This window comes from Echiichthys vipera (genome assembly GCF_963691815.1).
Source record: "Echiichthys vipera genome assembly, chromosome: X".
In the NCBI taxonomy this organism is placed as follows: Eukaryota; Metazoa; Chordata; class Actinopteri; order Perciformes; family Trachinidae; genus Echiichthys; species Echiichthys vipera.
The window spans coordinates 6,151,072-6,174,549 of NC_139825.1; the positions used below are offsets into that span (position 1 = coordinate 6,151,072).

At 42.0% G+C, this 23,478-nt stretch overlaps 1 protein-coding gene across 1 annotated transcript in view; it reads right to left on the reverse strand.

The window, feature by feature from the left end:
- The window catches only part of LOC310966028 (receptor-type tyrosine-protein phosphatase gamma-like), a gene marked incomplete at both ends in the record, with an annotated part of 771,775 nt that overhangs the window by 52,048 nt on the left and 696,249 nt on the right, over positions 1-23,478 (reverse strand). The window contains one exon of the mRNA XM_083939815.1: positions 6,093-6,246. Coding sequence (XP_083795941.1) covers positions 6,093-6,246 — 154 coding nt within the window. The remainder of the gene's footprint in view (positions 1-6,092; positions 6,247-23,478) is intronic.

Here is a 23,478-nt window from a genome sequence, read left to right on the forward strand (position 1 = left end):
AATATTATAAGGCATCACTCCATGAATTTTCATTGTTATGCTGATGATACACAATTGTATTTGTCAATCAAACCAGAAGAAACCGATCAGTTAGCTAAACTTCAAATGTGCATTAAGGAAATGGATGACCTGCAATTTTCTGATGTAAAACTCAGATAAAACTCAGATGAAGTTATTGTACTTGGCTCCAAAGGCCTCCAAAACTTAATAGCTAAAGATATTGTTACTCTGGATGATGTTGTGTCCTCCAGCACCACAGTTAGAAATCTGGATGTTATTTTTGATCAGGATATGTCCTTCAATTCTCACATAAAAATAAAAACAAGGACTGCATATTTTGCACTCCAATAAGTCTGTTAAGAGTTGGCCCAAAATGCTGCAGCTCGTGTACTAACTAAAACAAATTGAAGAGAACATATTTCTCCTGTATTAGCTTTTTTGCACTGGCTACCTGTAAAATCTAGAATAGAATTTAAAATCCTTCCCCGTATCTACAAAGTTGTTATTGGTCAGGCTCCGTCGTATCTTAAAGAGCTCATAGTACCGTATTACCCGACTAGATGGCTGCGCTCTGAGAATGCAGGGCTACTTGTCGTTCCTAGAGTCTCCAAAAGTAGAACGGGAGGCAGAGCCTTCAGCTACCAAGCTCCTCTCCTGTAGAACCAACTCCCAAGTGTTATTCGGAAGACAGACACTGTCCCCATATTTAAGAGTAAACTTAAAACTTTCCTTTTTGATAAAGCTTACAGCTACGGCTTACAAGCCCTTAGCAATGTTGTTATTTTTTAAGCGGATTTTGTTCTGCTTAATTATGCTGCTATAAGCCTAGTCTGCCAGGGGATAATACTTTTCCAGATACTCTGAGCTTCTCTCCTCTCTGTCTGTATCATTCATGTCTCATTAATGCATGTTACTAATTCACTTCTTCCCCAGAGTTGTTTGTGCTTTGTCGTCTCTCAGGTCTCTGCTGATCATGGTGGTGCCTGCTGCCGTGGTCCAGTAAGTCATATTCACAAAACTATAGATATTATTATAGTTACTGGAAGTGTGTCTGTCTCTCTCTTTGTTTCTGTCTTTGTCTCTCTCTGTTCATCTGTCTGTCTTTTCTCTCTTTCTCTCTCCTTTTCTTCCTCCCCATCGGTCAAGACAGATGGCCTTCCTCCATAGAGCTGGGTCTGTCCGACGTTCCTGCCTGTAATAGGGAAGGTTTTCGTTGCCACCATACTCTACTGGGGAATTGTTGGGTCTATGTAAATCATAAATAAGTCATAGAGTGTGGTCTATACCTAGTCTGTAAAGTGTCCTGAGATCATTTTTGTTACGATTTGGCACTATAAATAAAATTGAATTAAATTGAATTGAAATGACGATATTAGATTGTAAAGGATTAGAACGTGTTGATGATCTGCCAAAGCAGAGAGATTGTAGTATCGTCTGTAGGACACATTCTATCCACTGCTGTTTGATGCTCTGCACAGACGCATCAGGGTTTTTTTTCTTTAGTCAAATCACACTATTGGTTAGTCTGCCTCATGCACCAATAGCGAACTACAGGCAGTGACAAGGATTTCTCATCCCTCCTCATGATTGATACTAGGGCTGCAACTAACGACTATTTTAATAGTCGACTAGTCACCGACTATTGAAACGATTAGTCGACTAATCGGATAATTATTAATTTTTTCTTAAATTTAGCATGAGCTTGCTTTAATTATGTGGCAAATGATAAACACAAGAAAGGTGGGTACTTCAATGAAAAATGCATCTTTTATTCAACTTTGCTGCTGATAGGCCATAAATCCATAAATAAATAAACAAACCTCTGTCCAAGGACAGGCAAATATGTTTTATAAAAAATAAATAATAAATTAAAATCAACAGTACAGGTTTAAAATCAACATGAGGCTCAGGCTAGGTCGTTCAGTTTATTCATACTAAGAAAAGTCAGCATATCCACATGGTCTCGTGTGAGGCTTGCTCTCTTCTGGGAGCAGATATTTCCTGCTGCTGAGAAGATTCGCTCTGCCGGGGTGGATGTTGCAGGAATGCACAGAAGAGATCTTGCTAGGTTTGACAGTGTGGGAAAACGCCCCTCATTTTCTCTCCACTAGCTGAGAGGGTCATTGTTTTTGGCTATTGGTGCCTCTGTGAAAAACATCTGAACTTCCCTCCTCGCCATTTGGATTGTTTTGTCCTCCAGGGTTTCCTCCTCTTCCTCACTCAGACTGTCAGTGTCAGACTGAAGCAGGTTATCCAGCGCTGATTTTCCCCCTGGGACATGACCCCTCCTCTTCTGCTGTAGCTCAGGGTCATCATGTATCCCAGTCTTGGCCTTTGCTTCTTTTATGGCGAGAACTTCAACTGTACTTTGCACCCCTGTGCCATCTTCAGGTGAGATAAACTTCATCTTTCTGAATCTTGGGTCGATGGCAGCTGCAAGAACAATTGGGTTGTCTCTCTCTGCAGACGCAGTGTTAAGATTCCCCCATCTCTCACTTATTCCTTTTCCTGCAATGGCTCGAAAGGCTTGTCCTGAGCTCGTCTCATACTGGGTTTGGTGTATGGACCGTTGCAGCCCTTTGACCAGATGTGGAAGACATGAAGCAGTAGCATACTCCTGTCCACTGAGGAAAACGGTCGCACATTCAAAAGGCCCCAACCCTTGCACCAGCTCTTCAAGTAGCACCCACTGCTCTGGTTTCAGGTCAAAGTAGTGCTTGCCTCTTGGTGTTACCTCAGGGTCAGAGAGAGTTGCAGTGACTGGCCAGTGCTGCTCCAGGAGTCTCTCCACCATGTAATAAGTACTATTCCATTGCGTACTGACATCCTGGATCAGCTTGTGCTCTGCGGTGTTCATTTGCTGCTGCTTCTTCTTTAGTTTTGAATTTGCCAGCTCACTTCTCCTAAAGTGCTCCACTAAGTTTCTTGCAGCAGCAGTAGCTTTGTTGATGCTGGGCTCTTTGAGGGCACTGTTGACGATAAATTGGAGGGTGTGGCCAGCACAGCGGACTGAAGACCAATTGTGAGTCGAGCTGCCGCCACCATGTTAGACCCGTTGTCATGTACTATTGCTTTAATTTTGCTAGGCAAGATGTCAAATTTCTCCATCACCTCTTCCATCCACATCATGATATTCGCAGCAGTATGCCTCTCCTCCAGAGGTAGAGTGGCGAGGTTCAAAGTTTTCATTTGCCAGTCTTTGGTGATGAAGTGACACGAAACTCCAAGATATGCCTCTGTGGCACGGCTGGTCCAAACATCACACGTCAGTGTGAGGGAGCTGTTGACCTCTTTTAGTATCTCCTTTACCTTTAAACACAAAAGTTGATTTTTGTAAATATTTAACGTGCAAAAACCTACATGTCAGCAGAAACAATTCAACATACAAGTTTTACAGTTTTAATAATTGCAGCAACTCTATGATTTTACCAAAATTAAGTTATGTATTTAATCTATTTTAATATATATGTATATCTATATAATTGCTTTTATGAATGAAATATATAATTGCTTTTAAATGAAATTTGTGATTGCTTGTATGAAATATATGTGTTGGTTTATATGAATTATGATGTGTGTGTGTGTGTGTTTGTGTGTGATTACTAATATGAAATATATAATTGCTCTTAAGTGAAATGTGTGATTGCTTATATGAACCGTGTGTGTGTTTTAAACAATTACCTTCAGAAACGTTTTACTGTATTTCTGCTCCATCAAGTGGGTGAAATGGGTTCTGGATGGCAGGACGTGTTCTGGATGGCAGGACGTATTCTGGGTTGAACTGGGCAATCATCTGTTGAAACCCGGCACCCTCAACCATGGAGAGCGGCCTCATATCATAGATGAGCATCTGCAACACTGACTCAGTGAGGGAAGTCGCCTGTTGCGGGGTGCACGTCTGCTTCTTTTGCAGAAAGGGGTCCAAGGTGGCTCTCCTCTTCGGACTGCATGCATTTAATTTAAAATACGTTCGTCAGGCACAGTCAGGCATAACTTTAAAGCTCTCTTTTAAAGCGAAAATACGCTTATAAAATGTACAATGTACATCAAAACTTGAATCTTACCGAGAAGACTCGGACTCCGTTTCGTTCAACTGCCCGACGTGCTTTCTCTTTAAATGTTCGTGCATCACCGAGGTGCTGCCATGATACGCAAGGTCTGCTTTGCAAACCTTGCAAGTAATCTTTTTATCCGCCGTATCCAGGCTAAAATGCTCCCAAACTTTGGAAGTTTTCGTGCGCGCAGCTTCTGTGTTGGACGCCGCCATTTCTGTGTGCGTTACCGCTCGTCAGAGACGCTATTGCGCATGTGCGACTCGGCAGAGATTGTAATGAAGTGAGATGCCTCACTCTGTTGGAAAAACACGTCTAGCGACGATTGTCGACAATGGAATTCATTGTCGACAATTTCTATTATCGATTTTTGTCGACAACGTCGACGAATCGTTGCAGCCCTAATTGATACAGAGAGTAGCAGGAAGTCATGGCTGAAAATGTAAACCAAACTACCGTGTCCTAACGAGTGTCAGACTGTCGTGTCACATCAACATTGTCTACCCACACTTTTTTATAAAATGTGTTGGACAAGCTGTAAAATATGCGCCTTAAAGAAACAGGTAAATGTCCCATGCAACTGCAGACTCCTAACGTGTTTAACAAGGAGGCAGCGCCGTCACTTCACAGAGGACGCCTTCTGCCCAAACCTGCCACACACACACAGTCACACAAGGTGCGCCCAACTGATGGTAACACAATGAACCTTTTCAACAACCTAAAGAGACAGCATACTAAACAGTCTAAGAGTGAAACAGTGAGCAGTCCATTCACAGTGCAGAGGCAACAGGTAGCTTTAGGAAGAGTTTTGTTAAATGTCCACTGTATCTGGCAAAAGTTGTCAAAATTGCACAAACTGGTGGAATCTGTTTAAGAAGGTTATTTGGCCTAAATGCTTTGTTATATATTTTCTATTTTAGGGTTATATTTTTACATAAGAAACTACTTTAGTTGCGCTGTTCAGTAACTTGCAAAATAATTAAAAATCAATGTAAAAAGAAACGTTTTAAAATCACGATGATTATTTTACTGTAAAAGAAATATATTTTGCCATATTGCACACCCCTATTACAAAGCATGTACTCTTTTTTAAAAACTCTGTTTAACAACTCATCTGAAATGATAATATTTCAACAAAATAGTTTTACCATTTGAAAGTCCCACCGGTATGCGTCATCAAAGGAAGAGTGAATTTTCGCTGTGTGACTTCCTGATCGAAGGAACACTGAAAACGCATACTGCTCACAGATACAGTGCCATCTAGTGGATATTTTTGGGATTGCAAAACTACACCAAACGGTAGAGCTGGCTCATCAAGGTTGAGATACATTTTTCAATAAAATATAGTGACTTAAAATGTTGTCTACCAAAAGTAGTACCTTAAAGGGTACAGACTAAATATATATATATATATATATATATATATATATATTCCATTGAAAAGCAATAATTATGTACCCCTCAAACTGCCGCGTGGGTGTATTATTATTTTTTTTAAATTTAGCTTTTAATAAAGATTATACATATTCACAGATTCACACATTCAACTTTTAAATGGATCTTCATTAAATACATATTAATAATATTCATATAAATTTCAACAAAAATTTCATGTCTAAGACATGCTAGCTGCTCTAGCAAAAATAGACCAGGTGCATATTGGAGTGGAGAACACTGCTTGCATGAGATGTTTCCAGACACTCACCCTGTGTACACACACAAGCTGAGACAGAGCTGAAACACGATGCAGCTCAATCCTGTGAACAAGTATTTACCTCTCCAAACTGATTGAAGTTATACAATGAAACATCTGTAGTGTTTGTAAACAGCAAAACACCCACTCACTCCACTACTGGTGTCGATGTTTTTTTCTCCTTAGTATCTTTAATGTACAAAGTTTGGCAATGATGAATTATCCCCTTCCCATCTTCAAGTGCAAATATGCATCATATATCCACCCTTCCAGACATCCATCTACCCTACAACCTCTAGACCACCAAATGAAAAGTAGTTCATAAGGGATGGTGTTGTTATACCCACCTCCAGTAGACAAGCACAGTCAGCAGAAGAACAAGGCAGAGGACAGTTAGAGCTGAAACCACCACCAAAGGTACCAGCCACTCCACACGGCCCAGCCCCACTGCAGACCCGGGCCTTGCCTGGTGGGTCAGGTTTGTCACAGCACTTGGAGGGTCTGGAAAAAAAAGATGGAGAAATTATTGAGGTAAAGAAATGTCCACAGGCGGAATGAGAATATGACTGAAAATTGGAAAAGATGGGTTTCAGTATTAGGAGTTAGGTCCCCTGTGTGTTCTTCTTCCTTTTATTTGTTTTATTTGTCTATGTGATAAAACACTGTCCAGGCATTTTGGGCGGTTAGATGGAGCAGAGTTGTCAGGTGAACAAGGTAGAAATGAACACCTCACAGAGACTCTCCGTTGAAAATAGCATTTGACCACACTGCAGTTTCACACCGTCTCAGACCATGGACAGCTGTGCACCTATTGTTAGGATCCAACCAACAACACCAAAAACTGAACTGAAGTAAAATGACAGAGCCTGCCACTCACCATACTTCTGCCTCATCGCAGAAGAGTTAACCGCTAATCCAGCAGCTGGCATGCTACCTGTGAAGCCAACCTGCCTCAACCTACTCTCTGCGGTGATTGAAAGCAGCCCTTACTTTACGTGTTTTCATCATTTTAAACCTCTTCAGCTCAGTCCAGGTTAGTACCAGTGAAATGAGATGGAACTTTTAAACCCCTAGACCAAACCAGTTTGTAACATTAAAGAGAAGGATGAAACAGTAAAATCGAGTAGGAATTCCGATTCTCAGTGAATTCCCGTATGAAAATCCGGATTGGATTTTTGTGAGAGTAAAAAAGAAGTAACAAAAAAGACAAAGAGGAAAGAAAGCAAGAAGGAATGATAGATTAAGTGATAATACTAGCACACTTTTCTTGAATCTTACATGATCACTGGTTCAGGCTTTCAAATATTTGCCTTAATAATACAAGAGAAATACACAATTTTTGACACAATTCTCTCTTTTTATCACTGTGCGCCATTGATCAACTGTTGGAAGCAACTGAAACAAACATAGGCTGAAACCAAAGCTGCAAGCAGCGATGAACGGGCACTCGCACCCAGTGCACCTCAGGGGAACCGGCCAGACTCCAGCCAATACGGCTATGTGTCTCAGAAAACACTGCACAAAGGAAGAGGCTGCACAGACAATCTATGGAAACTTACCAAAGATGCTGTATATCAAACGAAGAACACACATTGAAAAATAGATGTTAATTGTATAAAGTGTGTCATATTAGGCTGAATTCCTGTTGCAAACAGGTGGCGCTGTGGCTGTGAGTAAATATAAAGATGTTGGCATGTTCAGACAAAGGGTCTTGCCATGCCTCAGAAATTTGGTGAATATTTGACAATATATGCTAAAGTTACAGCAACTTCCTGTGTCATAACCTGCCCCATTTCCTGCATCCACTGTGTGGCGCTAGAAAGTGCATATCAAACTTGCTTTGCCATGCTGTTCATCCAACCCAGAACACACATTGAAAATTTGATGTGAATCGGATGACATATTAGGATGACCACCTGTGTCCAACAGGTGGTGCTGTGGCTTTGAGTTAATATTGAGTTGTTGGTGTGTTCAGGCTGAGGGGGTCTTTTCACGCCTAAGAAATTCGTTGAAGGTTGGATGATGTCTGGTGAAGTTACAGCAACTTCCTGTTTCATAACGTGAGGCCAATATTCACCGCCAGGCCACAACCAGACGCTCCAGAAAAATTAAACAATATGAGGTAACTTTGATCACTAAGGTCTTTAGACCGTACGTGCTGATTTTGAGGGTGATGGGATTTAATCTCTAGGAGGAGTTTGTCAAAGTATTACACCATCAAAAAGACACATTTCCTGTCACCAGTAGGGGGTGCTATTACTATCAGATCATCAGATGAGATCTGTTCAGGACCGGACTCTCATCAACCATCAAAGGTTTGGTAAATATTGGACAATGTATGCTCAAGTTACAGCAACTTCCTGTCAACGCCAAAATTCGCCACCATGCCACAACCACATGCTCAAGAAAAATGAAAAGATATGAGGTAACATTGATCACACAAGTAATTAGATGATACTGGCCAGATTTGAAGCTGATCAGGTTAAATCTCTTGGGGGAGTTTGTATGACACGTGCAAATGTCTGAAAATGGGCATAAAATCCAAAATGGCCAACTTCCTGTTGAGTTTAGGATTTGGCTCAAAGAGGCTTTTTTGTACATCTGGAGGTGTTATATATGCCTACCAATTTTCATAAAAGTACGTCCATCCTCGAGGAGGGGCTGTAATTTGATGTGTGCCAGTAGGGGGCGCTCTCAGTGTTAGTCAATATTGTCATGTAGGTTTGTTCAGGACGGGGCTCTTGTCATGCATGAGACATTTGGGGCAGATTGGACAATTAGGTCCTCAGGCCTTGATGCTTACCATCTCTGGGAAATGTGGTGCAGTTTGGAAAATTCATGCTAAAGTTAGAGCGACTTCCTGTTCATGGCAGGCGGGACAAAATGGCTGACATGCCATTACCCAACATACACAAAACATGCTTCATGTTTCCCTACATCAGGTGTAGAACCTGCAATGTAAGTTTTATGTAAATCGGTAGATATTTGTAATTTTTCCTGTTGCCAGTAGGGTGCGCTACGCTTATGACTAAATATTGAGATGCAAATGTGTACAGGACTGGGCTGTAATGAATCATGAGAAATGTGGGGCATAATGAACAATGTATGTTGAAGTTACAACCACTTCCTGTTTCATGGCGAAGGATGGTCGCCAGGACAACAGAATTTGATGAAAAACCAAAAGCTACATGATCTAGCATCATGAAGGTCTTAAGTCTCTGCGGGTTTGAGGTGGATGTGTTCACCCGGCTAGGAACAGGACATCAAAATATGTCAAATTTAACTTCCTGTCGCCAGTAGGGGGCGCTATGACTACAATTCAAAATTGTCCTACATTTGTGTTCAGGGCCGGTCTCTTATCAAACATGTGAAGTTTAGAAAATATCCGAACGCCTAGTGTGCCGTTTCAGCAGTGTCTTTTGTCATCGCGTTTCATCAAAACACACCGTGCTGCCACAGCTGTGCCATTAAATGACATCGTCCCATGTTCACAACGAAGCATCATTCATGTCTTAAGGCTCTCCTCACCACTTTTGAGGTTGATGTGATGAACCAGTTAGGACGAGGACATCAAAGTATAAAACATGTAATTTCCTGTTACCAGCAGGGGTCGCTATGACTATAAGTGAAAATTGTCACATAGATTGGACAATGTATGATCATGTTAAAGACCACTTTTGGGGTTTATGGTGAGGGGGCAGTGTCTCTGCATTCTTCACATGCCTACCAATTTTCAAGGGGGCGTTATAGAGCTAATTTGCCACACCCAAGACTGAGACCAATAAATATCTAATTTTTTTCAAAGTTTTTAAAAAAGTTATACATGTTTAGGCCCTCAAAAATTTGATTTAAGAGGAGGAAAAATAATCAAAGGGCACAGCTGTCTAAAAATGTACCTCCCCCCGGGGCTCTTCAGCCTCTGCTCCACCCCAATGCTAAACATGTTGCAGCTAACGTTAGCACAGACAAACTTTGTTGATGGATCATTTTTGTTTTATGTGTTTTTGAAAACATGGGAGAAAAAGCACTCTATGTTTAACTGTTTATTTTATGCCAAGGATATTATTCTAAATATTTTTGCAATGTTAGGTTTTCACTTGTCTTGAATATACTGTACTAAGCACTGTTTTATTTATTTTATTTTATTATTTTTTTATTTTTATAATATATTAAGTCATATATCAAAATGCATTTAAATTGAAAAATGTTGCTACTTTAGAATATTGATATGTGATTAATCCCGATTAATTAATTCCAAAGCCTCTAATTAATTCTTTTTTTTGATTGTGTCCCACCACTAGTTGAAACATTCCAAAGTTTAATTGACATCTATTGGAGTGTGTCTCTTTTACTTTCCTGTTCCCGTTCATGTTGCCATGCAGTACAATCAAGGCTGGAATTTGGATTACAAATGTGGGCGGACACTGTTAGTATAGGAACAAATCCTCAAAGGGGCTTTAGTTTTTGACCCTACTTTTCCCTACCAGACAACAACAAATAACCATGTGTTTTTCATTATTTTGATATGTCCACTTCATGAAATGGATGGCCCTAACTAAGGTATTTATTACAGAAAAAAATGCTGAAATTGTTCAGTGCAGGCATATTCACTCACCGCATGGGTGAAAAAAACTGAATAAAACCACTTGTGTAATCAGGCCCACTGCTCCCCATACGCAGAGTATGCAGCCTGCTTTATTAATCTGGGAATGATGAGGCATAAATAAACAAATAAGAGACAACATGAATGAACATGAATCAGGTGCTGAGAAGAGAAGAGAGATGACGCCTGTGCATCCCTTGCTGGTAAGTCCGTGTTTAATTGTTTTGCTAGCGTAGCTCATACCTAACGTCAGCAAGCTAGGCTAGGTTACCTAGCAGTTGGATTTGATGCAGCTGTACTTTTATCTAAGTCTCAAGTCTGATCACAGCCTGGTTCACCTACCGCCACTGTATACCTCCCTGGTCCAAAAACAGCCGGTGACAACTCACACCATCAGGAGGTGGTCCCCTGAGATGGAAAGTGCTCTGAGAGAATGTTACAACACCACAGTCTAGGATGTGCTGATCAGCCCGCACGGTGAGGATATAGAGGGAATGACACATTGTCTTACGGAGTACCTGAACTTCTGTGCAGACATGGTCTCCCCTGTCAAGACTGTCCGCTGTTACCCTAATAACAAGCCATGGGTAACGCGGGGAGTTAAGGCTGTCCTCAACAAGAAGAAGTCTGCCTTTAGGAGCAGGTACAGGGAGGCCATGAAGGCAGCAGAGCAGGAGGTGAAACTCCTGTAAGGGAAGCTAAGGACAGCTATAGAAGAAAGGTGGAGCAGAAGCTGAGGGAAAACAACATGAGGGAGGTCTGGGAAGGTGTGAGGACCATCACAAGTCACAACACAAAGACCAAAGCTACAGGGGGGACAATCGAGAAGGCGAATGAGCTGAATGACTTCTTCAACAGGTTTAACCATACCATCCAGCCTTTAATACCATCCAGCCCCCTATACTTCAGGAAAAAATGAACAGAATGGGAGTGGACCCCTATCTGGTAGACTGGGTCAGAGACTACCTCACTGACAGGCCACAGTACGTCAGGTTGAAGGACACCACGTCTGACACTGTGGTCAGCAGCACTGGAGCCCCTCAGGGCACAGTGATGGCCCCTCTTCTCTTCACTTTGTACACATGGGACTTCTGCTACAACTCGGAGCTGTGTCACATACAGAAGTATGCCGATGACACAGCCATTGTGGATGTATCAGGGGTGACAGAGGGGAGGAGTATCGGAGTCTGGTGGGGGACTTTGCTCTCTGGTGCCACACTAATCACCTACAGCTCGACACCTCCAAGACGAAGTAGCTGGTCATTGATTTTGGGAGGTTCAGACCAAGACCGTGACCAGTCCTGCCAGAGGGACGTAAGGTGGAGGCTGTGGACTCATTCAAATACCTTGTGCTGTGGCTGGACAATAAACTGGACTGGACAACACACACCAGCCACCTGTACAGGAAGACACAAAGCACGTTGTACTTCAATTCAATTCAATTCAATTTTATTTATAGTGCCAAATCATAACAAAAGTCATCTCAGGACACTTAACAGAGTAGGTATAGCCCAACAATTCCCCCATAGAGTACAGTGGCAACGAAAACCCTCCCAAAAACAGGCAGGAACGTCAGACAGACCCAGCTCCACGGAGGACAGTCATCTGTCCTGACACAATCATCTAAAAAATAACAACATAGCTAGGGGCTCGTAAGCCCTAGCTGTAAGCTTTATCAAAGAGGGAAGTTTTCAGCGTACTCTTAAATATGGGGATAGTTTCTGCCTTTCGAATAACTCTTCGGAGTCGGTTCCATAGGAGAGGAGCTTGGTAGCTGAAGGCTCTGCTTCCAATTCTACTTTTGGAGACTCTAGGAACAACAAGTAGCCCTGCATTCTCAGAGTGCAGCGATCTAGTCGGGTAATACGGTACTATGAGCTCAATAAGAGCTTTGTAGGTAAGAAGAAGAATTTTAAATTCTATTCTAGATTTTACAGGTAGCCAGTGCAAAGAAGCTAATATGGGAGAAATATGTTTGTTTGAGTTAGTACTCGAGCTGCAGCATTTTGGACCAACTGGAAACTCTTAACAGACTTATTGGAGCAGCCTGAAAATAAGGAGTTGCAATAATCCACCCTAGAAGTAACAAATGCGTGGACTAGTTTTTCTGCATCTTTCTGAGACACAATGTTCCTCATTTTCACAATATTACGCAGGTAAAAATACGCAGGCCTTGTTGTTAGTTTTATGTGAGAATCGAAGGACATATCCTGATCAAAAATAACACCCGGATTCCTTACTGTGGTGCTGGAGGACAACACAACATCATCCAGAGTAACAATATATTTAGCTATTGAGTTCGGAGGCCTTCAGGGCCAAGTCTGATTATCTGAGTTTTATCTGAGTTTAACATCAGAAAATTGCAGGTCATCCAGCTTTTTATTTGCTTAATGCGCATTTGAAGTTTAGCTAACTGATCGGTTTCTTCTGGTTTGATCGACAAATACAATTGTGTATCATCAGCATAACAATTAAAATGTATGAAGTGCTTCCTTATAATATTTCCTAAGGGAAGCATATATAAGGTGAATAGAATCGGTCCAAGGACAGAGCCCTGTGGGACTCCTTGACTAACTTTAGTGTGCATGGAGGATTTGTCGTTAACTTGTACAAACTGAGATCCATCTGATAAATATGACTTAAACCAGTTAAATGCAGTTCCCTTAATGCCAATTAGATGCTCCAGTCTCTGTAGCAGGATGCGATGGTCAATAGTGTCCAAGGCAGCACTAAGATCTAGTAAAACAAGTACAGAGACAAGTCCTTTGTCTGAAGATATTAGAAAGGTCTTTAGTCATTTTTACCAGTGCTATCTCAGTGCTATGATTCATTCTCAATCCTGACTGGAATTCCTCAAATAACTCATTATTATGTAAAAAAAATGTCCCACAGCTGATTGGCGACTAATTTCTCGAGGATCTTAGAGAGAAAAGGAATGTTAGATATAGGTCTATAGTTGGCTAGTACCTCAGGATCAAGACTGGGCTTTTTAAGAAGAGGTTTAATTACAGCTACTTTAAATGACTGTGGTACATAACCTGCTGATAAAGACATATTAATCATATCTAATACAGGAGGAAGTTAACACTTCTTTAAGCAACCTAGTTGGAATAGAATCTAGGAGACAAGTAGAAGGCTTTGTGGATGTTAATTTGTTAAGGTCAACTGTAGAAAAGCAGTCCAAGAATATATCAGGTCGCATAATTGTTTCTAAGGTTCCTGGGTTTGAAGAAAAATAGGTGCCAAGTGAGTTGGTTTTGTCTCTAATAGTTATAATTTTGTCATTAAAGAAGGTCATGAAGTCGTTAATATTGAGCTATAAGAATACATGGCTCAATAGAGCTCTGGCTCTCTGTCAGCCTGGCTACAGTGCTGAAAAGCAATCTAGGATTGTTCTTATTCTCCTCTATTAAAGATGAGTAATATGCTGCTCTGGCAAGACGGAGGGCCTTCCTATATGTTTTTAGACTTTCATGCCAAACTAAGCAAGATTTCTCCAATTTAGTTGAACGCTACTTACTTTCCAAATTCCGCGATACTTGTTTTAATTCACGGGTTTGTGAGTTATACCATGGAGCTAACTTCCTCTGTTTCATTCACTTCCCGAGGCTTAAGGATTTCAAATACAGTTGTCATAGACAGAAATTTCACACAGACACCCCAAGAAAGTTTTATTTAACTTTACTTTTACTTACTTTAACTTAAGGCTGAGAGGCTGTGAAAAAGTCATGTATCTCTACCTTCTGTTGCTGTCTGCTCCTAATGTCATCTGCTTGATTCCACCATGCCCAACAACCACTCAGAGCTGAGGAGTCTCTGACGCAGTGTCAATAACTGCTCTGAACTCAGATCCAACTATAAAACTAGGCAGCGCTGTACAAATATATTCAATATTCTGCTACTGTATTGCATATTTCTGACATAAAGTGTTTTCAGAAGCATATTTTAGCGTACAGTTCAGCTGCAAAATCAAGCGACATTCACCAACCCACCACCCGCACAACCTTTCTTATTTAATAGGCAAAACATGAGGTTGTTCCTTTAACTTCATCTGAAAAACTGAAGTTGCTGCAGTACATATAAACCATCAAATCAATCCAAAGGATTACAGATCCCAGCTGATGAGCCCTGAGCCCTGCACTCTGCGCACTCTTTGAGGCAGTGCAGCCAGATAACTGCATCAAAACTACAGCTCAGCTCTGGACACTATAAGTCATTTATAAAAATCCAATTTAATTTTAGGTCTCTTAATCTACACCCCCACCACCACCTACCCACTTCGGCGGCTGCAGCCGTGATGTTGCTGGAGCTGACGCCGGCCCCCATGGCCTTCAATTTGCAGCTTACCCTTGAGCCGGACACAACATCAGGCTGGGCCCCTGCACTGCACTCATTGGCTTGCATCTGCACTAATTCTGCATCTTCTTCCTCACGTCCACACACACACCCTATGAAGACGGAAAATCCAAATCCAGATGCTGCCTGCCTCTGTCCCCTTCTATTTTCCTTCTGCTTTTCTCATACGATTACGGTGATCTGACAAAAATAAAAAAACAAGTCCTTTCCAGCAGCATGCAAACACACAACACACACACACACAGCTAGTCTCTAATATGCAGTGAGATACATACTGTACGGGCACTAATACACCCAACACACAGCATACACACACATGTAACAATAAATGAAGCAGAGGCTTTTCCCCCCTCCCCTGCAGCTGAGTCTAGCCTGCAAGCCTCATCTCATGTCGCCATGTCTGAAAGTAGGCCAGCACTCAGTTCAGAGCAAGAAGAGAGGGAGAGGCAGGGAGAGGATGAGGAAGAGTGAGAGAAAGGGAGGGGGTCAGTGGGCAGAGAAAAAGAAGAGAAGCACTAAAAGAAGAGATGGAGCGAGTAAAAAAACTAACTAAAAAGTATTGAGAAAGTATGACAAAGTCTCATCAGCAAAGAAAGGAGGACAGATGGAGCAAGAGAGAGTGAGGCAATTTGGGGATTAACAGAAGGGAAGTCGGGCCTAATTTTGCTGATTTTCTGATTGTATCAGAATTAGGGTCCCTACTGTGTGGCCCCAGTAAAACTGTGTCTTCTGCCTTGAATTTCTATCACACTGAAGGACTGAAGATTATAAACATGCTCACAGTTTAACAATCATGATACAGAATGGTCTCGTACGAACTGTTATGTTTCATATAATATTATTGAAATATTATTTTATAGTGATGCATTCATGCAATTAGCATCTTTGTTACTTCTGGTTAAAGGCCAACTTCTTTTGACTACTACATAGGGGTAATATACTCTAGCATTGATTTGATAATCTGATCATATTTCTAGGGCCTTAGCACCGACAAAGTTGGCGAGGACCCTATTGTGATTGGAATGATTATTAATATTAACCTATTGTTTTTGATAAAATTATTATTATTATTTTTATTATTTTTCTACTGCGCCATCACATTTTTGAGGGGCTTAGGATGCACATAGGCTCACAGAAATTGGCGCACAGGTCAGAAGTGGCAAAAAAATTGCAGAGTTCAAAAGTCATTGGGCTTGTGTGTGGCCAGCATTAGTGCCACCAAATATGGTTGGGAAAAAGTTATTTTGATGTTCACAAAATTTGGTGGGATCATTTCTCTCATCTTGAAGAACATTTTGACATTTTTTGAATTTTTTTCACATAATAGAAAGTTGGCCATCCACACACACACATTGATGTTCCTATTACACTTCTGCCCTTACTCAAAGCCTGACTCAGAAGTTGAGGTTCCCGGTTTCCGATTATAGGTGAAAGCCGCATAACTGTTAGTGACGATCTGGGCCGACAGATCAACCACTGTCAGCAGCGTCACTTACATGGAGGTGTATTTACATTTAGAGAGGAAATGTCTCCACAGACACACAGATTGCAAAAAGGCAACAAGTGTTTTCATTAGTGGGTCAGATGATGACAGATCGCCGTAGTTTTAACTCACTCTTTGATAGATATGAACTTAAAAGACAATTAACTATGTAAATATTCTAAGTTAATTGGATCAAAAGTGTGACTATCAAATTAAATATTTAAAAAAGAAAATTGATAAATAAAAATTAATGAAAATGAATAACTTTAATTTATTAAAAACCTCACACAGAGAACCAATTAAATGTATGGCCTTGACTCACGTTCAGATTGAGACTGAGTATTCTCAATAAACTTGTCGTTAATCAAGTAAATATTAGCTATCACCAATAATTATCAAAGATAATAATAAAAATTACTAGTAGTAGTACTAGTTAAACCAGAGTTCCTCGGGGCACCACCATCATAGACGGAGTGACAACAAATATAAAAGTCTCATTGAATATATTCAACTACTAATTAAAGGTTGAACACCGAAAAATGTAATAGTTTACTCAGTTGAAGGATTTAAAAGTTATTTTCTTAGTAGAGGATGGCTCATTCATCTTTGTGTAATATTAAATAAACAGACATATTCTAAACACAAACATTTATTAACAAATTAATAGAGATTGTGTGAACATTTAAGTCACACAAAAGCCAGCAGGCTGAAGATCTCAGAAGATATTGAACATCAGTCATAACAAAGTCATAGTTCTGTGCTTAGCTGTTCATAAAGTCTTATAAGATGTAGTAATGCCCAGTTGATGATTATTTACCAGTCCATGAGATAAGTTGTGTTGCTTCAATGCCAGTGGCTGGTCCGTGTGAAGGAAGCTGGTTGGAGAAAGGTTCTTGTCCTTGTTGTTTGCTCTTAGACAAAAGAGGAATCAGATCGCTCTTTGTTCTGCTCAGTTGGGTTGGTAACCGCTTGGTTAACCTGGCTGATGATCCTACTCTATACAGGCCATGTTCAGGGCCTAGGAAAAGCTGGAAACTGATTCCTGGATCGGGCGGAAGAGAATTGAGTCGAGGGAATCCAAGAAAGAGAGTTAGCAGGAGGGTCTCCTACAGTTTTATAGACCTGATGGTGATGTCATCACCAGAGGTCAGGTCAGCCAATGGACTGACCTTTTGGGGTCCCTTGGAAAGTTCACACCTGGGTGTGACCTGTTGGGGAAGAGTTGGCAGTTCCTTGTCTGTGACCATACGCTCAGGACAAAGGCCACCAGGCTTTTGGGCCTAGTCTTCTCCTTTGTTTGATCAGAAGAAGAAGAATTCCTTTATTCGTCCCACTATTTCGTCCCACTATTTTTTCATTTTACACACACACACACAGGCCGGAAATACACACACAAGTGGCCTGAGGACTGACTGAGGCCTTCTCATAATCAAACTGAAAGTTCACATTAATCCAGAAATGAACAATCATCTTTGGGATGCCGGTTGCACCTACAACGAGGTGAAAATCTTGCTGAGTACAACTTTAATGCACCAACTGGCGAACGTATTACGTGACACCTTAACCCCCCATGCAGCATTCACAGTAGGTGCATGCTGGGTCAGGCTAACATGCTAAATGCTAACATCGGTTCCATTAGTGGATGGTCCGACATTTCTGCTTTTAATGAAGAACTTTACCTTTTACTAAGGTGCATGAGAACTTGTCTGTTACTGTGAGGTCTGGTTTTACTGGGACACAGCGACTGAGTTGGACTGGTTATACTGGGACACACATACTGAGTTGGAGTGGTTATAATGGGACAGAAATAATGTGTTGGACTGGTTATACTGGGAGAGAGAGGCTTTGTGGACTGATTATACTGGGACGCAGTGACTAAATTGGACTGGTTATACTGGGACAGAGAGACTGAGTGGACTGGTTATACTGGGAAAGAGAGGTTGAGCGGACTGGTTATACAGGGACATAGAGACTGAGTTGGACTGATTATACAGGGAACGAGAGACTGATTTGGACTGATTATACTGGGACAGAGGGAATGAGTTGTAGGACTGTTTATACTGGGAAAGAAAGACTGAGTTGGATTGATTATACTGGGACACAGAGACTAAGTTGGACTGGTTATACTGGGACAGAGAGACTGAGTAGACTGGTTATACTGGGACAGAGAGAATGAGTTTGACTGATTATACTGGGACACAGAGACTGAGTTGGACTGATTATACTGGGACAGAGAAACTGAGTTGGACTGGTAATACTGGGAGAGATAGGCTTAGTGGACTGATTATACTTGGACACAGAGACTGAGTTGGACTGGTTATACTGGGACAGAGAGACTGAGTGGACTTGTTATACTTGGACAGAGGGGCTGGACGGAGTGGTTATACTGGGACAGAGAGACTAAGTTGGACTGGTTATACCGGGAGAGAGAGACTGAGTTGTACTGATTATACTGGGACACAGAAACTGAGTTGTACTGGTTATACTGGGACAGAGAGACTGAGTTGGACTGATTATCCTGGGAAAAGACACTGAGTTGGATTGCTTATACTAGGACAGAGAGACTGAGTGGACTGATTATACTAGGACACAAAGACTGAGTTGGACTGGTTATACTGGTAAAGAGACACTTGGACTTATTATACTGGGTCACAATGACTGAGTTTGACTGGTTAAACTGGGACAGATAGATGGAGTGGAAGGATTATACTGGGTCACAGAAACTGAGTTGGACTGGTTATACTGGGACAGAGAAGCTGAGTGGAGTTGTTATACTGGGACACAGATATTGAGTTGGACTGGTTTTACTGGGACAGATAAACTGAGTGGACGGATTATACCTGGACACAGAGACTGAGTTGGGCTGGTTATACTGGGACACAAGTACTGAGTTGGACTGGTTATACTTGGACATAGAGACTGAGTGGACTGGTTATACTGGGAGAGAGATGTTGAGTGGACTGGTTATATTGGGACATAGAGACTAAGTGGACTGGTTATACTGGGAGAGAGATGTTGAGTGCACTGGTTATGCTGGGACAGAGAGACTGAGTGGATTGGATGAACTGGGACAGAGAGACTGAGGTGGACTGGTTATACTGGGAAAGAGACACTGAGTTGGACTAATTTTACTGGGACACAGAGACCGAGATGGGCTGGTTAAACTGGGGCACATAGACTATGTTGGACTGATTATACTGGGACAGAGAAACTGAGTCGACTGATTATACTGGGTAACACAAACTGAGTTGGACTGGTTATACTGGCACAGACAGAACGAATTGGACGGATTATAGTGGGACACAGAGACTGAGTTGGACTGGTTATACTGGGACATATAGACTAAGTTGGACTGATTATCCTTGGAAAAAGAGACTGAGTTGGACTGATTATATTGGCACATAGACACTGAGTTGGACTGATGATACTGGGACACAGGGACTGAGTTAGACTGATTATACTGGGACAGAGAGACTCAGTTGGACTAGTTATACTGGGACATAGAGACTGAGTGGTCTGGTTATACGGGGAGAGAGAGGTTGCGTGGCTGATTATACTGGGACAGAGAGACTGAGTGGATTGGATGAACCGGGACAGACAGACTGAGTTGGACTGGTTATACTGGGACAGAGAGACTGAGTGGACTGGTTATACTGGGAGACAGAGGTTGAGCGGACTGATTATACTGGGAAAGAGTGACTGAGTGGATTGGATAACCGGGACAGACAGGCTGAGTTGGACAGGTTATACTGGGAGAGAGATGTTGAGTGGACTGGTTATATTGGGACATAGAGACTAAGTGCACTGGTTATGCTGGGACAGAGAGACTGAGTGGATTGGATGAACTGGGACAGAGAGACTGAGGTGGACTGGTTATACTGGGAAAGAGACACTGAGTTGGACTAATTTTACTGGGACACAGAGACCGAGATGGGCTGGTTAAACTGGGGCACATAGACTATGTTGGACTGATTATACTGGGACAGAGAAACTGAGTCGACTGATTATACTGGGTAACACAAACTGAGTTGGACTGGTTATACTGGCACAGACAGAACGAATTGGACGGATTATAGTGGGACACAGAGACTGATTTGAACTGATTATCCTTGGAAAAAGAGACTGAGTTGGACTGATTATATTGGGACATAGACACTAAGTTGGACTGATTATACTGGGACACGGGGACTGAGTTAGACTGATTATACTGGGACAGAGAGACTCAGTTGGACTAGTTATACTGGGACATAGAGACTGAGTGGTCTGGTTATACGGGGAGAGAGAGGTTGCGTGGACTGATTATACTGGGACAGAGATACTGAGTGGATTGGATGAACCGGGACAGACAGACTGAGTTGGACTGGTTATACTGGGAAAGAGAGAATGAGTTGGACTGATTATACTGGGAGATAGAGGTTGAGTGGACTGATTATACTGGGAAAGAGAGACTGAGTTGGACTGATTATACTGGGACAGAGAGACTGAGTTGGACTGATTATACTGGGACAGAGAGACTGAGTGGACTGATTATACTAGGACACAAAGACTGAGTTGGACTGGTTATACTGGTAAAGAGACACTTAGTTATATTTATTATACTGGGACACAGAGACTGAGTTTGACTGGTTATACTGGGACAGAGAAGCTGTGTGGAGTTGTTATACTGGGACACAGAGATTGAGTTGGACTGGTTTTACTGAGACAGAGAAACTGAGTGGACTGGTTATACTGGGACACAGAGAATGAGTTGGACTGGTTATACTGGGACACAAGGACTGAGTTGGACTGATTATACAGGGGAACAGAGACTGATTTCTACTGGTTATACTGGGACAGAGAGACTGAGTTGGACTGATTATCCTGGGAAAAAGACACTGAGTTGGACTTATTATACTGGGACACAGAGACTGAGTTTGACTGGTTATACTGGGACTGAGAGACTGAGGGGACTGGTTATACTGGGAAAGAGACAATGAGTTGGACTAATTTTACTGGGACACAGAGACCGAGATGGGCTGGTTAAACTGGGGCACATACTCTATGTTGGACTGGTTGTACTGGGAAAGAGAAACTGAGTCGACTGATTATACTGGGTAACACAAACTGAGTTGGACTGGTTATACTGGCACAGAGAAAATGAATTGACGGATTATAGTGGGACACAGAGACCGAGTTGACTGATTATCCTTGGAAAAAGAGACTGAGTTGGACTGATTATATTGGGACATAGACACTAAGTTGGACTGATTATACTGGGACACAGGGACTGAGTTAGACTGATTATACTGGGACAGAGAGACTTAGTTGGACTAGTTATACTGGGAAATAGAGACTGAGTGGACTGGTTATACTGGGAGAGAGAGGTTGCGTGGACTGATTATACTGGGACAGAGAGACTGAGTGGATTGGATGAACTGGGACAGACAGACTGAGTTGGACTGGTTATACTGGGAAAGAGAGAATGAGTTGGACTGATTATACTGGGACAAAGAGACTGAATTAGACTGGTAATACTGGGACAAAGAGACTGAGTGGGCTGGTTATACTGGGAGACAGAGGTTGAGTGGACTGATTCAACTGGGAAAGAGTGACTGAGTGGATTGGATAACCGGGAAAGAGACACTGAGTTGGACTTATTATACAAAGACACAGAGACTGAGTTGGACTGGTTATAGTGGGGGAGATAAACGGAGTGGACTGATTATACTGGGACACAGAGACTGAGTTGGACAGGTTATACTGGGACACAGAGACTAAGTTGGACGGATTATACCTGGACAAAGAGACCGAGTTGGACTGGTTATACTGGGACAGAGAGACTGAGTTGGACTCATTATCTTGGGACACAGAGACTGAGGTTACATGTTATACTTGGACAGAGGGGCTGGACGGAGTGGTTATACTGGGACACAGAGACTAAGTTGGACTGGATATACCGGGAGAGAGAGACTGAGTTGTAGTGATTATACTTGGACACAGAGACTGTGTTGTACTGGTTATACTGGGACAGAGAGACTGCGTGGACTTTTTATACTTGGACAGAGGGGCTGGACGGAGTGGTTATACTGGGACAGAGAGACTAAGTTGGACTGGTTATACTGGGAGAGAGAGACTGAGTTGTACTGATTATACAGGGGCACAGAGACTGAGTTGTACTGATTTTACTGGGACATAGAGACTGAGTTGGACTGGTTATGCTGGGACAGACAGACTGAGTTGGACTGCTTATCCTGGGAAAAAGACACTGAGTTGGACTGATTATACTGGGACAGAGAGAGTGAGTGGACTGATTATACTAGGACACAAAGACTGAGTTGGACTGGTTATACTGGTAAAGAGACACTTAGTTATACTTATTATACTGGGACACAGAGACTGAGTTTGACTGGTTAAACTGGGACAGAGAAGCTGAGTGGAGTTGTTATACTGGGACACAGAGATTGAGTTGGACTGGTTTTACTGGGACAGAGAAACAGAGTGGACTGGTTATCCTGGGACACAAGGACTGAGTTGGACTGGTTATACTTGGACATAGAGACTGAGTGGACTGGTTATACGGGGAGAGAGATGTTGAGTGGACTGGTTATATTGGGACATAGAGACTAAGTGGACTGGTTATGCTGGGACAGAGAGACTGAGTGGATTGGATGAACTGGGACAGAGGGACTGAGATGGACTGATGATACTGGGAAAGAGACACTGAGTTGGACTAATTTTACTGGGACACAGAGACTGAGTTGGGCTGGTTAAACTGGGGCACATAGACTATGTTGGACTTGTCATACTGCGACAGAGAAACTGAGTCGACTGATTATACTGGGTAACACAAACTGAGTTGGACTGGTTATACTGGCACAGAGAAAATGAATTGGACTGATTATAGTGGGACACAGAGACTGATTTGGACTGATTATACTGGGACACAAAGACCGAGTTGGACTGATTATCCTTCGAAAGAGAGACTGAGTTGGACTGATTATATTGGGACATAGACACTAAGTTGGACTGATTATACTGGGACACAGAGACTGAGTTAGACTGATTATACTGGGAGAGAGAGACTGAGTTGTACTGGTTATACTGGGACAGAGAGACTGAGTGGATTTGTTATACTTAAACAGAGGGGCTGGACTGAGTGTTTATACTGGGACAGAGAGACTAAGTTGGACTGGTTATACCAGGAGAGAGAGACTGAGTTGTACTGATTATACAGGGGCACAGAGACTGAGTTGTACTGGTTATACTGGGACAGAGAGACTGAGTTGGACTGATTATCCTGGGAAAAAGACAC